Source organism: Cercospora beticola, chromosome 5 (assembly GCF_033473495.1).
Source record: "Cercospora beticola chromosome 5, complete sequence".
Taxonomy (NCBI): Eukaryota; Fungi; Ascomycota; class Dothideomycetes; order Mycosphaerellales; family Mycosphaerellaceae; genus Cercospora; species Cercospora beticola.
The window spans coordinates 3,233,370-3,250,877 of NC_088939.1; the positions used below are offsets into that span (position 1 = coordinate 3,233,370).

Here is a 17,508-nt window from a genome sequence, read left to right on the forward strand (position 1 = left end):
GTCGACGGTGGGGCGTGCGTGCGCTTCCTCCCCTCCACCAGCGAGCTAAGCGTTGTCGATCTCATCTGCACATTCCAACTGCTACTGCTACCGCGACGAGGTCACCGGCCTCCGTCCTCCACCACACACGCTGGCCGGCAGAATCACGTTCCCATCAAGATTCCTTGCCGCGGTGGATTACCTACCAGGAACGGCGAATGGCTGCGCAAGCATGGACCTCCTTGTCCACGCGATACAGCTGTCATCCTCTCTCACAGTGCTGACAGCAGATGCGTGCGCGCCCAAGGTTAATTTCTCCGTCGCCCATTGAGCATGGAGTTGGGAGACAGGGCACTAGTTACCGCTAGTTTGTAGCCCAATCCCTCGCTGCCCAGGACGAAGGACGGCGAGCGCGTACCTGGCCCGCTGCTGCTGCTGAGAACTGCTTGATTCTTAACTGTACTTCTGCTGCGTCACTGGAAAACTCTCACCTGCAGCGCTCATCCTCGCCAATACTTTTTCCATGTTTCAGCTGTCAAGCTCTGGGACGAGTAACGACAGCAATGCAATACCCGCATTGATGCTCCACGAGAGTTCGCGTGTTCATTATTGATGTCAGAGGCGTGGCGAGCTGGTCAGGTACGCGCCCAAGTGCTTGTGGTGATCATTATCAAGCGTGCCACGCTGTCGGGACTCTCTCGCAGCACTGCACAAGGCTTTCTCCTGTTCTTCGTACTGCATGAAACATAACACACGCAGTCTCGTGCAGATGGCCGTCATTCTTTGTCTCTACGCATACGGCACTGCAAAATGTGACATGTTGTAATCACGTACCGGCAGTCTTGCGCTCTGCGACCGCCGACTGGATGATCTCGAAGCGAATTGGGCCTCTCTCTCAACGTCTAGTTCCACGCCTACGAGTCAGAGGCACAGGTATAAGAGGCGTTTCATTGGACTAGTGCGTCACCATGAGGTTGTGAGGGATCTGGATTGAGTCCCAAACACACCGCATTATTCAACAGGCCAGGTGGGAGAAAACACCACCCTTCGCCACGACCGGCTCGTCTCGTGGAAGCAACTAGCCATATGCTGCGATGTCCAATAGAAAGGGTAGCACTGCACAATGCTGGACACCGATCCACGATCTCCTCTGGGAAGGACATTCGAGAAGCTAACGGCGTTTTGAAACATGCTGCCTCGAGAGCATCATTTCGATCAGCTTGATCCGAAGAGATCGTGACAGAGCCAATTCTCCGAACACACATTGGAAGCGACGAGAAAAACTTGAATCAGCCATCGTCTTGGCAAGGCGAAGTCCGTTCAATTTGTGGCGTTCGCACATGTGTGCCCAACTGTGATCTGCTCTACTCTGGGCGGTTGTTGCCAAGCTTGTGCTCACGAAGGATGATCATTTTGTCCCAGAGGCATCAAGCTGATTTCCAATGCGTAGCTAGAAGGATGGGAGAAGTCACATGTCCTCTAACAATCGCGGCGATCAAGGATTTACGCCTCAATGCCGCCCGAAGCGAGCGGATCTGAAGGTGAAAAGAGACGAGATTGAAAGGGATAGGCAGCACTTTGACATTGATCACATGAACAGCAGTTCTCGCTGGTGCGGCCGCACGTTGAAAGGCTCAAGCCGGATCTCTACATTCTCCCAAGAGCAGCAAAAGTCGATTCTTCCTTCCAAAACCCTAAAGAAGTGTTCATTCCAAGGTATATCCATGCCGGTTTCAGTAGTCATTCGAGAAAGTCCGCATGAAGCTTCCCAAAGGTAATGATACTCCCAGCAGAAATCAGATCGAGTGTTCAATCTGTCGTGTCACAAGACCCAGACAATAGAAATAATCCAAAATAAAATTATGTGCAACAGGCAGCACTCTCCCGCTCATTCCCACATCTGTGCTCAAGCCACAGTTCCTCGACCCAACAGCCACTTGGGCAGATAACAGAGTCTTAGCTCGGATCAGCTAAGACTCTTTCCTTTTCTGGCGTCCGGCGGTGCCGCCATACCGCCGCCAAGCTATGAGTTCGTGCGACTTCTGCTCTGCATCTGCCTCGTGAATTCGTTCTCGTCGCCGACAGGGCTCAGTCCAGCGGATCGTATGCCATCACTTCCGTCGCGGATTCTGACATTGCTGAGGTCGCCACTGGCGGTCTTTCTAATACTCTGACTCATCGTTTCGATGGTCAGCTCTCCATGTCCATGCGCAGATCCGTGCATGCTTCCAGGGCTTCCGATCCTGCCAGGTGATTGCTCAGCCAAAGGGTAGGAGATGTTGAGTCCTGGTGGAGGTGTGGTGACGCCTCCTGATGCTGCAGCAGACGATGTTGGGGATCGTGGGGACCGCAAGGGAGAGGTAGCTCGCTCATTCATCGAGCTGCTGAACGAGTGCCCACCAATGTGAAGTGAGTCACGATTCCCGATTTCTGCCAAGTGTTGTTGCTGGAGTTCACTTTGCACAATATCCTTGAAGGATATGAAGCTAAGCCGTCGAACATCGTTTGGATCCAATTGGCCGTAGCTACTGGCGACCTCGTCGTCGAGATTCTGCAGTACGCTAGATGCCTGTAGGCTCGAGGCCGGCTCGGAGTCGATCGGTGTCTCAAATCTCAATGGCGAATTTAGTGAGATAAGGTCTGCTTGACTAGTCGAGCCATCCAAGACGCTGGCTGCTGCGGGTTGGTGAGAAGTCGATGTAACAATCTCAACCTCGTCTGGATTCAGCGACTTGCTTGTTATTGCCTCTGCTGAAGCGTCCAGTGCAGGCGGAATGTCGTCTTCTGTCATGACATGGGCCGGGATGTGTGCGTCGGTAAGTTCATTGCTCAATGTTGAGATCGGTAGCGGCTCTTGGACATTGCGTTCGAAGATCTCGGAAGACGCCGGGCTGTGCAGTCGAGGTGAACTCGATCGTAGTCTCGATGGAGACGCAGACATGGCTGAATGGTAGGGAAGTCGCGAGGGAGATGCAGGTGTCCGTCGCGGTTGCGGCTTCAAGTCCGGCTGTCGCTGCTGTGTGGTGCTTTGCGATTCTGCTGTGCCAGCAGCATTGACAGCTTTTTCGAACGCAGTAGTATTCATGGCCTCCATTCTGACCTTTTCGTCCTTTTTCTTGCCCGCAAGCTGGAGAAGTCTCTGCTTAAAGCTCTTCGAATCTTTTTCTTGCGCAGAAGTCGTCTGCTCGTGCCCTCGGTCGTGCAGGTCGGTCCTCTGCTGTTCGGAGATCAATGGCGAGGCCGAGTTGTGTGGTGAAATGGCTGGATGTTGCGCGGCGGAAAGCAGGTCGTTCGACAGCATCACAAGTTGGCACAGGAACGCAGCATAGCACTCGTTGGGTTTGCGCAATGGCAGAGCAAGGGCGCGTCACGGAAGCGATGTTGGCGGATACGAATCCCTACACAATATGGCGGCAGCTGGCCAAGTGTCCCCGGTAGCGAGAGTCGAGGCGGGTGTTGCGGAGAGAGCGCGTGGTTTCGTGGAGGCGCAATGGTCAACTGTGCAGCAGCTCCATGAGAGGGTATTTGTCTGTGTTGCGTGCGTGCCGGCGTGGACGAGGGGCGCGGAGGAGGAGTGTTGGAGTGGGTGCTGGTCTTCATGAAACCCTTGTCGATCACGTTCACCTTTGCTTTCCATTCGGCCAGGGTCCGCTCCGCTACTTTTGGAGTGACGTCGCGGGAGTTGGAGCAGCACTTGTGCATGTGTGATGAAACGCGACTCCGAACCGTCGCGTCGCCGCCTGCCAGCCAACGCACCCCCATCTGCCGTTTGATCGCCCAGATGTCAAACGTCCGCATGTCTCCTGCGCCGAATGAGATGGGACCACAGATGTTGTATTTCTGGAGCGATGGCTACTCCCGCCCCTACGCCTGCTAGCCTCATCCCAGACAATGTCCAGTGACCTCTTTCCCACGACCTCCTCCTGTTCAGCCTGCACTTCCTGGTCCGATGCCTCATCTCGTCGGGCGGCCTACCAACAGCATCTGTTACAGAGCACGAAAACAGCCTCTCTCGTCTGCCGCCTTGTGGCGCAGGGGTCGAGGCAAGATGAGGCTAACGTCAGCAGGTTTGACGAGTGTCTGGCATCATGTCACACACTCGTATCGAAGTGTCCACTCTGCGACGAGCGCGGGCCCGCTACCGTCACGAGATACGAAACCGTCGACCGGGCAAGCGACACGTGGGCGACAGAAACAGCTGATAGTACCTGCTGATCCGGATCCTTCTAGCGTATCGTTCACGTCGTTTCAGGGAATCTGTACATGACACGGCACTATCTCTTATCTGCCTACTTGACTTATACGATGCAGCAAGTTCACGATTTCAGTAAAATATACCTGTGCGACCAACGATGCAGCAAATTTCTCATCTCCAGTTGCTGGATCTGCCCGACGAGCTTCTTTTGCAGATCTTTGGCTATCTCGCACCCCCCAGATTGACTGCCAAATCCGCCCAGACACATCTGGCTCTTGGTCTAAACCGTCGGCTACTGGGGATTGCTCGCGACTCACTCTTCACATCAGCATGTCTTCGAGTCGAAATGACTATGAGCGATTTCTTCGGCTACTTGGAGACAATACAAGGCTTTAGCCACCTCGTTGATCAAGGGCTTGAACTTCGATGTCGTTGGGACTTCATCCGTGACTCCATGATTGGACACCGGCTACGGTACTTGAATATCTGCATCAGAGTATCGAGATACGCACACGATGAGCTGTTATCTCATGTCTCCAACGCGATAAAAGCATTCCGCCTGTTCGCAGTGCTTGATGTGAAAGTACACGACATGGATCTCCCTTCCGCAGATTTTGCAGACCTGTTGAGCGATTTACGATCATCTCTGTGCAACAATCTTTCTCATGCAACAACGCTGCGCGTGCGAGGAGTACGAAGGAGCGGTATGATCGAATGAGGAATACAGCGCGGAGGGCGGCTGGTCCACCTTCTCTTTGCGGACAGTGGTACAAGACTTTTCCGGCAATAATTTGGATCGTGATGAGCAAGCAAAGGCTGATAGTCAATGGAACCCAACCACCATCACCTCAAAATCCAACAAGACGCGCAACACTCGGTACCAGCCGAAGTCCAAGTGGGCGCCTAGTTAGAACACAGCCAGGGTAGACCAACACGCGCCGAAAAGATCGCCAACATCCCAGTGCTTTGGAACTTTGTACCTGACAGCGCACGAAATGCTAACAACGCCCTGGTACCTACGGCAGCGGATCAGAATCCGCAAGAGCGGCTCCGTGCCAATATTTCGCCGGACTCACGAAGAAACCTACGCACGTCAATACCATTACGGCATTCGGGACAACTGATTGCAAGGCACAGGCTTCCAGATGATTTTCAGATGGACAAGTCGTAACGACTTCGGTTGCCGGCGCGCTGATGCAGAACTCAGCGATGGACCAGGTTTCCAAACATCGACCGTTCTAACTAGACCAGACTCATCGGAGTGGACTCCAGTCGCGTTGCGTTAGGGCTGAAAGCAGACTATGCATAGCTCGCGCATGGACGACGACGTATCTGCATTCAATGTACTAGCAGATAGATTAGATGAATATTATCACAAGGCTCCAGATGCTACTCCTACATAATTCATCGATAATTTAAGACAGTACAGCATGGGAAAGGCACGGGATGCGGCTTTTATGACTGACAATCGTGATCGACAACTTTCCAAGTAAATATAGACTACGAAATTTGTTGTCTTGCACTATTTTCCTAGATGCTCCTGTATACAGAAAATGTCGTGAGCGTCAGCGCTGGTTACACTTGAGCACTCGGGGGTATCTGTCAAGCCTTCATTATCATGGGCGATGGGTTCTGTTTGTCAGCAAAGGCTACCATCGTTTGCTCGCAATCGTCGCGTTGCCTGTACTAGTCGTATTCATCCAATCGACTGTCATATTGCACGGCGCCGGCGTGGGCGTGCTCGTACTGAAACCTCCAAATATCGTCGTCGTCACATTTCCCTTCTAAGGACATGAACTCGACAATTCAGTTCCAGGCCGAGGAAACAATCCTGCATCCAACAAAGCGAACGCATTCCATTCAGGTGCATTTTCAGCCTTGAAGTTCCAGAAAATCCAGCCTTGGGTGTACTTCTCGTAAGCTGCGATTTGAGCTTGGATGAAAGATCTGGTGTCGTCCCGTTGCTGTTGGGACCACGCATTCATGTTTTGATTGTTGCAGGATCCGATATAGTATGAGCCTGGGAATGAACCATCGTATCGGGCGCCGATTCGGTAGCCGTTGAGGTATTTGGCGCAGTCGGTCATGGCGCCGCTCCATTCGCCGATGATCTAGACGCAGGAAAGATGTTAGGGTCTGTCACTTGAGAAGCGAAGCTCTCCAGACTGAGCGTCTTTCAAGATTGCACTTACCGTCCACTTGTCCGCCCCATTCCACGCTGGTGCATTGCTGCAGACGTAGTTTCTGTGTTGCGCCGGGCTCAAAGCATTCAGTTCTGGGCTGAAGACTTGGTACTCGTGGTGATCGATCACTACATTCTGAGCATTGTTGTCGTTCGGCGTGAGCATGCCATTCCAGTAGTTTGTTGGCTGGAATCCATCGTGGAAGACAACCACGCGTGATGGGCTGTAGTCTCTTTGCTGGTAGAATCCGTCGTAGGTGAATTGTCTTACGACATTGATATCCAGCGCTGGAGTGAGAGGCTCGTTGAGCAGTTGAATGCCAGCAAGCACATCATCGTATTTGCTATCGCCGTATTTCGACTGAATCGTCTTTAGTACTCTAAGCGTCTTTGCTACGGTGTTGCCTTGCGTCCAAGTTGGGGTGGCCGTCTTTTGACCGGAGTTGTCGAATCCATTTTGAGAGCCTGCGCCAAAATCAGTCACTGGAAGGTGTAGAATTGTGGTAGTCTTTGTGGGCTTGAGACGCCTCCCATCAACTGCACTTACCCGGAGCACCGTGCAAGTCGATCATCACCTTGAGACCAAGTGATCGAGCCCAATCGATTGCCGCATCTATGAAGACCGCCGCTCCGGATGCATAAGGGGAATCGGAGTTATCGTATGCCCAATAGCCAATTGGTATCCGAACCAGGTTGAAGCCAGAATCCTTGATCTTCTTGAAATCCTGCCATGTGCACCATGTCTCCCAATGGCGTCTGAGGTAGCGATCATATGCTTGTTGTGCGCCCAAAGAGCGCGTCAAAGTGTACTCGTCAACGATGCCTCTTGATCCATCCGGGTCAACATTTTCGAAGATAGATGGTGTGATCCATGGCTCCAATAAGAGCCAACCTCCAATGTTGAGCCCTCGGACCTTCTCATTGCCCCAATTGAAACCAGATGGTGCTCGCTTGTTGATGCTACTGGGGGACTGTTAGGCCGAGTTTTCATTGCTCAAGTCGCGTCCGTAACTCACGGGGCAGCTGATGCTGTTGCAGCGATACACAAAGCTAAAAGTGTGTTTTTGAACAACATGCTTGCCAGTCAAATATGCTCGAATGCGATGACCGCGACCTAGGACTGGTTGCACCCAAAGGTAAGAAGGCAAGGGAACACGGCCAGTATACAGGCTTGGAAAGAGGTCGCGGTTTGCCGACTCGTTGTTGCCCGCTGAAACAGGCGATTTGAACTTTGCCTGGAATGTGTGCCGGAATGCCGGGTCGGCTCCTGCAATTTTGACAACAAGGAATATGATATTGCCAGCAACGGAAGCGTAACTTTGCCTTGAATATCAATGGTTCAGAAGCACGAGGCCGACTCGTGGAGGCACCGTGCAAAGGCGAGCAGCGAGAAGCGTCTGCATCTAGAGTCGGGCACAGAGCTTGTTTAATAAGTCAGATGTCGCCCGCATTCTCGTCGAGTTCCATGGAAGCTGCATGCGAACGATCTGCACAGCAGCAGGGAGCCCATGAGCCGTCTTGTCAAGCTGAGCAACCAATGAGAGAATTCGTCTGGCGTCTGCAGGACGGAATTCATCCTGGAGGTGTTCTCGTTCTGCAGCCGGTGCTGTGGATGCAGCGCAGTGAGTTCGTGGAGTTTCCCAGATCAGCATCCAGGGAGGTGCAGGACGGGAGATGCTCCAGCCAATTGCCAGCGTTCCCACTGTCTTCACAACTTTTGGCTTCCCTGTTCCTGACTCCTTGCAGTTAGTCGGAGAAATATGCACCGTGCTAGCCCGCAGTCATGTCTGCCGCTTGCGTAGCGATCTGCGAGCGTCACATGCTTCACTTGCATCGGAGGTGAATTGGTATAAGCATAAATCGGCGCCAGCCTCGGCGACTCCTCATTCTGAGCTCTTCATCGGCGTTGCAAGGTGGGAAGTCGCGACGAAGGCTGTGACCCGGCGCCGGAGTCGTTCTCGCCTTGCAGGCTCGCACAGCGTCATGTCAGTCTTGCTGCAGTCTCGGAAGGCCACGACGGAGGTCCTGACAAGAATGAGATGGCCTCTCAGTCGACGCTCGGCCTCAGGGGAAATCTTGCTCGGTTCTGGCGTCGACTCTAAAATGCGCCGCTCCCTTCCCGCATCCTTTGAGCACGTCACATGCCACTTTGTGCATGCTGCGAGAGAGCACGACCGATGTCCGGCTGTCTGCTCATGATGAGGAGCATCTGTGGATGGCCATGTCGATGTTGAAGTTGCGCGATCGTAGCGTCATGCACGCGGCACTGTCTTCTCCACATCTCCTTGTTCAAAACATTAGGCAATATTGAACGGAACTCAGCATAATGATTAATTAGGGCGTCTCCCATTGACGACACGCCAGTCTCTCTCGCAAGCCAGCTAGTTATAGGATGAACACTTCTACGTGCCCGCAACGAACCCTCAATAGGCGAGCATGTCGACTCCCGCGAATCCTCTAGTCTGCTAGCCGAGCAACACGGATACTACATGTCACCGGCTCTCTGCATCTAAGCGTGTCGTCAACCTTGAAGCTGCGTGACAACGTTGCCAAAATCTGCCGTGTCCAGGTGACTCAACTCCGCACGGCCTGCAGTGTTCAAGCGAGGCAAACATCTGACAGCGGGGTGTTGAAGTTCTCTGCCCAAGGAAGAAGGTGCTTCCAAGATCAATTCAAGTATAGCCTGTGCATGACTTCAGTCATGATCACACGGTACTGCCATCTTCGGATGTTCGCGTGGCTATCATGTCATGCTTTACAATTGCATGATGCTACGTCTGGAAGTGGGAGGCTGGAGTTCCTTTTCGAAATACCGTGTCATGCGTAGAACTAACTACTTTGCCGATATCTAAGTTAATAGGCGTTGATTGCCATTCCAGCCCAAGTGACCAAGTGCATGCGCACTAGCAGATCATTGACGCTATGATGCGTTTCCTCATCTTCTCTTGTATTTCTGTTCAAATCGTTAGCACTTGCTCTGCAATGGAGGAAGGCTGGAGAAAACTTACATCGTCGACCCTTCTCAGGTTCCCACGATCGACTGCGTTCCCTACGCCAAGTAGAGCTGTGCCTACTGCTCGAGTCGCACCAATCACTGGTCGGAGAATGACTGTCGGGGCGTGCTTGACGACCGCGCCTGCTACCTCTCCAGGCCCGCGACTCTCAAAGACTTCTCCCTGCACAGCGATCAGAGCGTCCTTGGCAGTCAGCAAATCATGCTCAAGATGCCGTCTCGCAGATCGCAGACCGGAAAGGACGCCAAGAGGTTGATTTGCGTAAGCAGAAACAGCACGTTGTCGCTCGGGATCATCCTCGTCAGACAAGTGTCCACCTTCGTGCCAGCCTGGTGAAGACGAAAGTTTCGAGCGCCCGCCTGTGGAGCTTCCAGGTGCCAGAAATTCTTCTGCATTCGCAAGCATAGTCTGTGTGCCCAAGGCCACCTTTGCGCCAAGTCGTGCAAGCTCACTCGCAGTGGTTTTCCCGAACTGAAAGGCACCCTTCTGTATGCTGCGTACGATGCGGCCGTCCTTCTTGTACTCGCGCACAGGGATGGCAACAACATCACGTACTCCAACTCCAAGATTGACCAAACTTCGAACCGGTGCAAGGCCCGAAAGCACACGCGGCAATTGGTTTCGGATCACATCGGGCGTCCATATGTTGCTCAGCGTGTCATGAAGTAGGTCGAACCCTCCGAGGCCGTAGATAATCGCATGCTTAAGACGAATGTTGCAGCCTTCCAGAGTGATGAAATTCATGAACTCCTTGGTCCGCCCGGATCGAAGGCCAGCATAGTCGACGTTCTTGGGTTTGTAGTCCAGGCACAGATCCACAGTCTCAACTTCGACACGCTGGATAAATGGTTTCTCGCCAGTGTCTTGGCTGTCAACCATGTCTGGATCCTTGAACTCGAAGAATCGTGTGATGAAATCAAGCGCATCTTGATCAACGTGAAGTCGAAGTGGCTGTACTGCAACGTGCAAGATGATCTCAGACGCAGAGTGGCTTTCTAAAGTCTTCACATTGTCGAGCTGGATATGGAACATGGGCTTGGACTTCTCGCGCGCGGCCGGATCGCTCTCCAGATGGGTCAGGAACTTTCGCCAGGTCGAAGTGGGCACCTTATCAAAAATTTCGAAGTCCTGGATGCGAAGGTCCACCGAGCTGACCACGTCACTGCTTTCGGAACCAAAGACCAGAACGTCGGCAGATACACCGCTCAATTCGAAAGCGATCTTATGACTGCGAGTGCGACCGAGCTTGAGTCTCCTGCGTTGAGACTGACGATTTCGAGGCTGCCCAGTTGCTGAATATATCGTGGGCCTAGATATTCCGGATGCAGGCACGCTCTCTGTTTCGCTGATTTCCTGGTCAATGCCCCGATTGATCTGGCGTCGTAGGTCTTGGCCGTCCAAATCAGCGGGAACGCCAATGTAGATTGAATTGAACAAGAAGTCACCAATCACGGACTCATCATCTTCTGGATCTTGTCGGGATCTGCGACGCCTCGCCTTGCGCTCTTCAGCGCGTTGTTCCACCTGCTCGACAGCGTCCACGATGCCATCGCGTGTGCGCTGCCAATCAAAGCCATCGTGAAGGTGCCAGATGAGATGGAAATCACGGAGGCGCAGCTTGACAGTAGCATCCTGATGGGGCTTATCCTTACTCTGCCCATGCTTGCCGACAAATGGTGGGTTGAAGCGATGCTGATCTCCGAGCGCTTGCTGGCCACTTCCAAGTGCGTCAAATCCAAGGTCTACGATCTCGTAGGAGTCGGGATTGGCTTTGCCGCTGTCGATAGCGGCACTGGGTCTATTCAGGTCTCGCATCAAAGCTGCATCACCAAGTTGTCCATCTTCTGGTGAAATGGTCATCTCGAAAGGGTCCTCTTCCAGAAGACTCTCTGCAGTCTCGGGATCGTCGCCAATATTGCTCTCGGCATCTGGATCAGAACCCATGTCGAGAAGGCCGCTCACGGGGCCGTAAAGACTAGGCGTCATTTCTGATTCAGCAAGCAGGTCATCAGGATCGTCGAAGGTTGAGATGCCAAGATCTAGCTCTTCGTTGAAGTCTTCTAAATCGTGCTCCACATCGAACAGAGTTTCGGGTTTCTCCTCTGCTTGGATGAACGGGGCACCGGAGAAAGATGCCATCATGTCTTCGATAGGCATGGGCTGCGTCAGGTACTTTGGGACCTTGCTAGGTGGAGTAGGAGGAGCGAGGGCTCCGAGTGTTGCAAAAAGGGTCTGAGTGGAATCTGCGCACGTCTCGAGCAAGAAAAGCTCATTCTTGACATCAATCTCAACGGCTTTCGCGTCTTCAGTGCCTGTCTCTGTTGCGTGAAATTGCACAACGGCAGACCTGACTGAGGCCACCGATACGTATCCGCGCTGTTTGAGAATATCATCAAGGCGTTGCACGTTTCTTGCCTTCACATCGACATTCAGTTCCTCCAGTTCGCGGTCGGTGAGAAAGATGGCGGCTTTCCTGAGTTCAAGTCTGGCCGACATGGTATCTCCAGGCGGCACACTTGTTGTTACATGGGCATTGTTCAAGACCACAAGCGCTTTCGATGGCAATCTTTGAGGATTTAGCCTAGCAGCCGAATCATGCACCAAAAGGCTAATGGCGGTCTTTTTCTTCGGCGTGCTCGTAACATCGCTTGCAGGACTACGCCTGAGGACCTGAGTATCACCTGCCATGGCAAGATTTGCAATCGATTGAGCCATCTCGTTGACTATCTCTTCCGGATTCAGTGGTCTGTCCATACCCGTGAGAGCAAGTATGATGGGCACACTGTACTCCACACAAAGATTGAAGAGTTTGACCTTCACTGTCGGTTCGATTTCGTTACCTATCATTCGTGCCATGATGACAGGAAGATTGTCAACGGCTGTGAGTGGTAGCAGGCTGTGTAGCAATTCTGCGCCTTCTACTTGTTGAGCAAAGACATCGCCAATCGAGAATGCGAGCAGGGCCGGTAGTCCCACATGCGCAAGGTGCAAATCTTGCAAAGCGAATAGGAGCTTGCCAAAACGGTCATTGACAGGAACGCGTGCCTCTGCATCTTTGATCCGCAAGAGGGTTAGCAGCCCAGGCTTATCGTCTTCTGGCAAGTACTTGGTGACAGCAGACAGTTTCGCGAGGTCGTCGCCAAGACTATTGAGCACAGCAAGGCAGTCGAGATTATCAATCTTAGCTTTCACATCGCCCACGACAATTCTGAGGAGGGCTCCCTTGCGACGCTGTCGCAGAAGTGTGTCGATCAAGATGTCGCCGTCATCATCGTATTGGTCTCGCGAGGGTGTCAGCAGTGTTAGCAGACGCTCAAGGTCGTTGTCCTGGGGGGTCAAGAGATATTCGATCCGCACGGTGGCAACATCGATCGTCAGGGGTGGTTCTTGCGTCTGCGAGTGATTGAATGGTCCGCTCAGCACGAGGCGTGAGATGGTGGCGACCATACCGTGCTCACGGTACACTGACTTGATAGCGCTTGTTCGTAGAACAACCGCACAGGCACTACTGCGCAAATTCGTTGTGAAGCCGCCGATGCGCGCATTGACTTTGACTTCAGGTTCAACTAACGCAGGTTGCTGCTCGCCTACGAAACGCACTCCCTTGGTGGGCGGCGGTGTGACTGGCGACCTCATGCCACTCTCTGAGAGAGCTGAATTGCCAAGCTCAAGAATCCCGCTCAGGCCACCGAAAGAGTCGAATACCTCGTCGAAAAGGCTGAGATCGATTGTGAGCTGGACAGGCTTGATCTGCACCGAGAGTTCTGTTATTGACCTTCTGTCGGCAGCAAGGGTCTTCTTTGCTATGTCGATAGCGACAGCTGGCGCTTGTTCTGTGAGAGTTACCGACTCGGTCATCGCATCTGCTTTGTGGTCGAATCTCAACAGGTCCTGGCCGCCCAGTGAAAGTACCAGATCCTGAATGCTCAATCTCGTCTGTGTCTCAGCGAGCTTAACTTCAATATCCTCACAAAACAAATCAACCAGTCCGTGCCGAGTAGGACCGCTTTGCGCATCCATACTCTTGGCATTTTCCGTCAGGGAGACTCGCAATTGCCGCAAAAGCAGGGAGACTGGGGGTGGAGTCTGCTTGCTTCCACTGCTGTTCAGGACCTCGTTACCAGCATCTTTGTGTTGCAAAGTGCTGGCTAAGTTCATCGATACTTTGTGTAGCAGTTGACAGGTGGGAATTCCTGCCTGGATAGTGATAACTCCCACCACAATGCCGACACGCCCATCAGAAACCTCGGGGCCTTTGGCAGACTCCGGAGCCCAGAAGATATTACTGGTATCGGTATATGTGGAGTCTGTTTCCCGACGTCTAGAAGCACTCATTTCAGAGTATGCGGAGAATGTACCCGGCATACCACGGACCCCACTTGTTGGCCGACGAACAGGGCTGCTATCTGCGGGCACCTGCTGTTTGCCATGATTCTCTGAATCTTGTGGTGATGGAATGGAGACTGTGATCTGATCGATATGTAGCAGCTCGATCACTACAATGCTAGCGTCTGGTGAGATGTCTTTTGACGGCCTGTCGTGAGCTATGGGCGTCTGCGCACGTGGTGTTGCATTGGCTGATGCAGCTTCAATGCTAGGTCTTGCTCCGTCAAGTTGTGAAAGATCATGCTCAACAGCAGGTACTGTTTGAGCTGCCTGATCGCGGTCGGAAGAGGCTAGCGCTTCGGGCGCTACAGACTGGGCGCTTTGGGTGTCGGATCCCCAGCCACCGGGCATATCCAGCGTTTTACTGCCAGTCATAGCGCTCATATACATGCTCTGTGCTTCTTCGTGACTGAAGACTTGAGACTCAAGCATGCTTTCGTCCATTGCGGCTGTCTCGTCTGAAAGACTCCCTGTTGCAGATGCTGGTGATGCTGATCGCGCTTGTCCGAGCGCTGTGACCTTGTTATCGACCGCATTTCCGGATGACTGCGACAGCAAACGATCGAGGGGTTCAGATACACCGCGTATTCCCTGTTCCAGTGATGGCCATGACTGAAGGCCTGGTTGTCGCTGTCGAGGGGGGCTGATATCGGGCCTGGGCCACGACCCGGGGCTGGTTATGGCTCGGTCGTAGGGAGACACGGCACGGCGATGCCGAAGAGCTAGAGGGCTGCTGCTGCGCGAAGACTGCGCATGAGGGGCTGCAACTTGAGCGCGCGACGCCATATGCAGCGAACCCGGCAGATCATCCTCACTGATCATCGAGTTCCATAAATCCTGAGACTGTGGGCTTGTTCTACTTCTTCGTGAACCCCAGCTTATATTGTCATCGCCAGGGTGAATATCGAGCTCGTGAGGTTGCTGCTCCGTTCCGAAGGTCTCGCCGTCTTGGGCATCCGCAAAGTTCCCATCGTTCGACAATGATGCAGATTCTGCCATGTTAGCTATCTGCACGCTGGGTTCCGCAGGCTCCATCGCTGATTGCATGAGTCTCTGCAGTGAATCAGTGCTGCTAGATGCAAGACGGTTGTCTGGAATCGTGGCTTCTCGTCTGTCCTCCTCTTCTAGAATCGATGTAGTGTCATGCTCTGTTGTCGTGCTGTTAGCCAAGGGCGACACAACGGAACTAGCAGCCCGCTCAGATGTATTTCGGCTGGCTGGCATCGATGGGTCCCGTATTGCGGAAGTATGCGATCGTAGGGTCGAAAGCTCAGCTGTCACTTCATCCTTCAATAGGATATCCATAGTAATCGCTGCCAGATTCACTTCACGGCGCTTGTCTGGCTTGGCGGGATCCACTCTCTCGACGTTGGCAGAGGCCATCCGCAGCCTCAGTGTCACAGACGTGGGTTCGGGGCTGCCATTTGGGACACCGGTTTGAAGCCTCACTTCCACGTTCCTGACTTCTAGCTGAAGCCTCTCCACAATACCCTGTAGGAAGTTGGCCAGGAAGCCAGGCACTCCGACGCCAGTTCCTGTGCCAACCTCGCTTTCGCTGCTCTCACTAGCAAAGGACTCCTCCATGCCTCTGGAGCCATAAGCCAGTGCCTCAAGATCTCGTCGCTCGTCCAAAGGCTCCTCCAGTAAGAAAGACTTCGCCACATCTTGTACGTTCGGCAGCCTCGTATCATCACCTGCAGCACTGGTATGGTGTGGTGGAGGCGAGTGTATCCGTCTGTTGGTCTTCCTGTGCCGTGGCGCCCTAGCCGTTTCCGGGCTACGTGCTCGACTTCCCTGCTCTTTCTTAGGCAGATTTGCACCTGAGTCATCCTCAAGAATTGCAGCAACCTCCACTCCATCGACCTCGACCACGATGCTGCTCTGGTAGAAGTCGGCCGGTATTGTCAACTTCAGATGTGCAACCTTGGCCGTCTCAAGTCTTATTGCTGCTGGAAGCCGTGCCAGCTGACTGATGCTCTCAATGTTCAAGCCGACATCCCTCAGCTCTATCACGTTCTGTCGTCCGACGGTGATGTCCAGTGAATCGAGATCGATGGCGGAGTCGTCCAGCAGGCCCGTTCTCGATAGGCCGTAGCGTAGGCCGTAGCGCAGCAACCTCTTCTGCCACCACGCCATGTTGATCGGTGTCTGGTGTGTCTCAGAGGAATTCTGCCAAAGCGCGGCGCCCTGCTACCAAAGTGTGGCTCGTCTGCCTGAAGGTTGCTGCGGTTGTCGCCTCGCGTGCCTTAGGCCGCGGTGCTGTGGTCGCATCGTTCACTGCGCGAGTGGCATAGGTGTTCTAGAAGGCGCAGGTCAGTCTGAAGTCCAGCGAAATGTTTGTATGTACTGGCAATGAAAGCGAAGGCAAACGATGGGCAGGCGATGTGCGTGGTTCACACGAGACAGCACACGCATGTGATGCTCTGACGTGCTGCCACTGATCGGCCCGCAGTTTCGCCGGATAAGCACTCGCTAAGCAATCAAGCAATCAATTCTCCAGCAGAAATCCGGGGAAGTCGAGTCAAAATTTACTTGACGGTAGCACAATGTCACGCCTCATCAGCAAGCTCAGGTATCCATCTTGTCGCCTCAGCTGCTCGCTGCTCGCCACTCCACCATTCATCGCGACGTGACAGAGTAGAATGCCCGCCATCAAAGATACCGAGGCTGATCAGGCAGATTCAGTGGCTCATGACGATGCTCACAATGGAATCCCCACGTCGCAGACTTCTGTCCACAAATTCAAGAACGATCTCGAGCGCTTTCGACTCACGAGCAGTAGCCCGAGCAGATCAACAAGAAACTCCACGAAAGCTGGCCACGACAATGTGATAGAACGAACCCTCAAGCGCAAGTCTGTTGCAGGCTCCGGTCAATCGAACCCAGAACGCTCGCAGTCCCAGTCTCCAGCAAAAAAACAGCGAAAGTCCAGCCAGTATGCGCCGCCCTCCAAATACGCTCATCTGTCTCCTCTGACCGACATCTTGGCGCCCAACTTGATTTGCGTCTTCGTAGGCTTTAACCCTGGCGTGATGACTTCTACAAGTGGCCATGCATATGCCCATCCTTCCAATTCCTTTTGGAAGCTGTTACATAGTTCTGGATGCACAGATGTCCGACTCAAACCTGAACAGGATGTCGATCTACCCAGATTATACAGCATGGGAAACACGAACATTGTTGCAAGACCTAGCAAAAATGCTGCTGAACTCAGCAAAGAGGAGTCGGCAGCGGGCACGCCCATTCTCGAGGAGAAAATTCGCCAGTTCCGTCCTGAGGCTGTTTGCATCGTGGGAAAGGGTATCTGGGAATCCATATGGAGGTGGCGTTACAAGCGAGCTATCAAGAAAGACGAATTCAGATATGGATGGCAGGACGAGAAGGAGAGCATGGGAAAATCGGACGACTGGTCCGGAGCAAAGGTGTTTGTGGCAACTGCCACTTCTGGACTTGCTGCAAACCTCAAGCCTCACGAGAAAGAAGAAATATGGCTGCCATTTGGACAGTGGGTAAAACAAAGGCGCGAGGAAAGAGCCCGAGACCCGGGCGCTGTTGATGACCCGGCGGGATGCGCTTCACTGGCAACTGGGTCAAGTCATGACAAGGAAAGGGCAAACAGCGCCAGCGACCACGAGGAATGAAACTCGTCAGTGCTAACGACTGCCTTTGTGCACGACAGCATGCCGTGGCAGCGCAGAAACAAAGACTTGAAGGACAATCCTGTTGTGATGATGGGAGAAGACAATTGTGAA

At 53.2% G+C, this 17,508-nt stretch overlaps 4 protein-coding genes across 4 annotated transcripts; 1 reads left to right on the forward strand and 3 right to left on the reverse strand.

The window, feature by feature from the left end:
* Positions 1 to 2,002: 2,002 nt before the first annotated feature.
* RHO25_008537 (uncharacterized protein) lies at positions 2,003 to 3,280 on the reverse strand (the record flags this gene model as incomplete). Its single annotated transcript, XM_023600672.2, has 1 exon — positions 2,003 to 3,280. The coding sequence occupies one exon, from the start codon at positions 3,278 to 3,280 to the stop codon at positions 2,003 to 2,005; it is 1,278 nt and encodes a 425-aa protein (XP_023448941.1).
* Positions 3,281 to 5,958: 2,678 nt separating this feature from the next.
* RHO25_008538 (uncharacterized protein) lies at positions 5,959 to 7,431 on the reverse strand (the record flags this gene model as incomplete). The annotated part of the gene is made up of 4 exons (XM_023600673.1): positions 5,959 to 6,285; positions 6,367 to 6,821; positions 6,904 to 7,316; positions 7,373 to 7,431. The coding sequence occupies 4 exons, from the start codon at positions 7,429 to 7,431 to the stop codon at positions 5,959 to 5,961; spliced, it is 1,254 nt and encodes a 417-aa protein (XP_023448940.1).
* Positions 7,432 to 9,291: 1,860 nt separating this feature from the next.
* On the reverse strand, positions 9,292 to 15,892 carry RHO25_008539 (uncharacterized protein; the record flags this gene model as incomplete). Its single annotated transcript, XM_023600674.2, has 2 exons — positions 9,292 to 9,309; positions 9,365 to 15,892. The coding sequence occupies 2 exons, from the start codon at positions 15,890 to 15,892 to the stop codon at positions 9,292 to 9,294; spliced, it is 6,546 nt and encodes a 2,181-aa protein (XP_023448939.1).
* A 506-nt stretch (positions 15,893 to 16,398) lies between these two features.
* RHO25_008540 (uncharacterized protein) lies at positions 16,399 to 17,397 on the forward strand (the record flags this gene model as incomplete). The annotated part of the gene is made up of 1 exon (XM_023600675.2): positions 16,399 to 17,397. The coding sequence occupies one exon, from the start codon at positions 16,399 to 16,401 to the stop codon at positions 17,395 to 17,397; it is 999 nt and encodes a 332-aa protein (XP_023448938.1).
* Between the last annotated feature and the right edge of the window lie 111 nt (positions 17,398 to 17,508).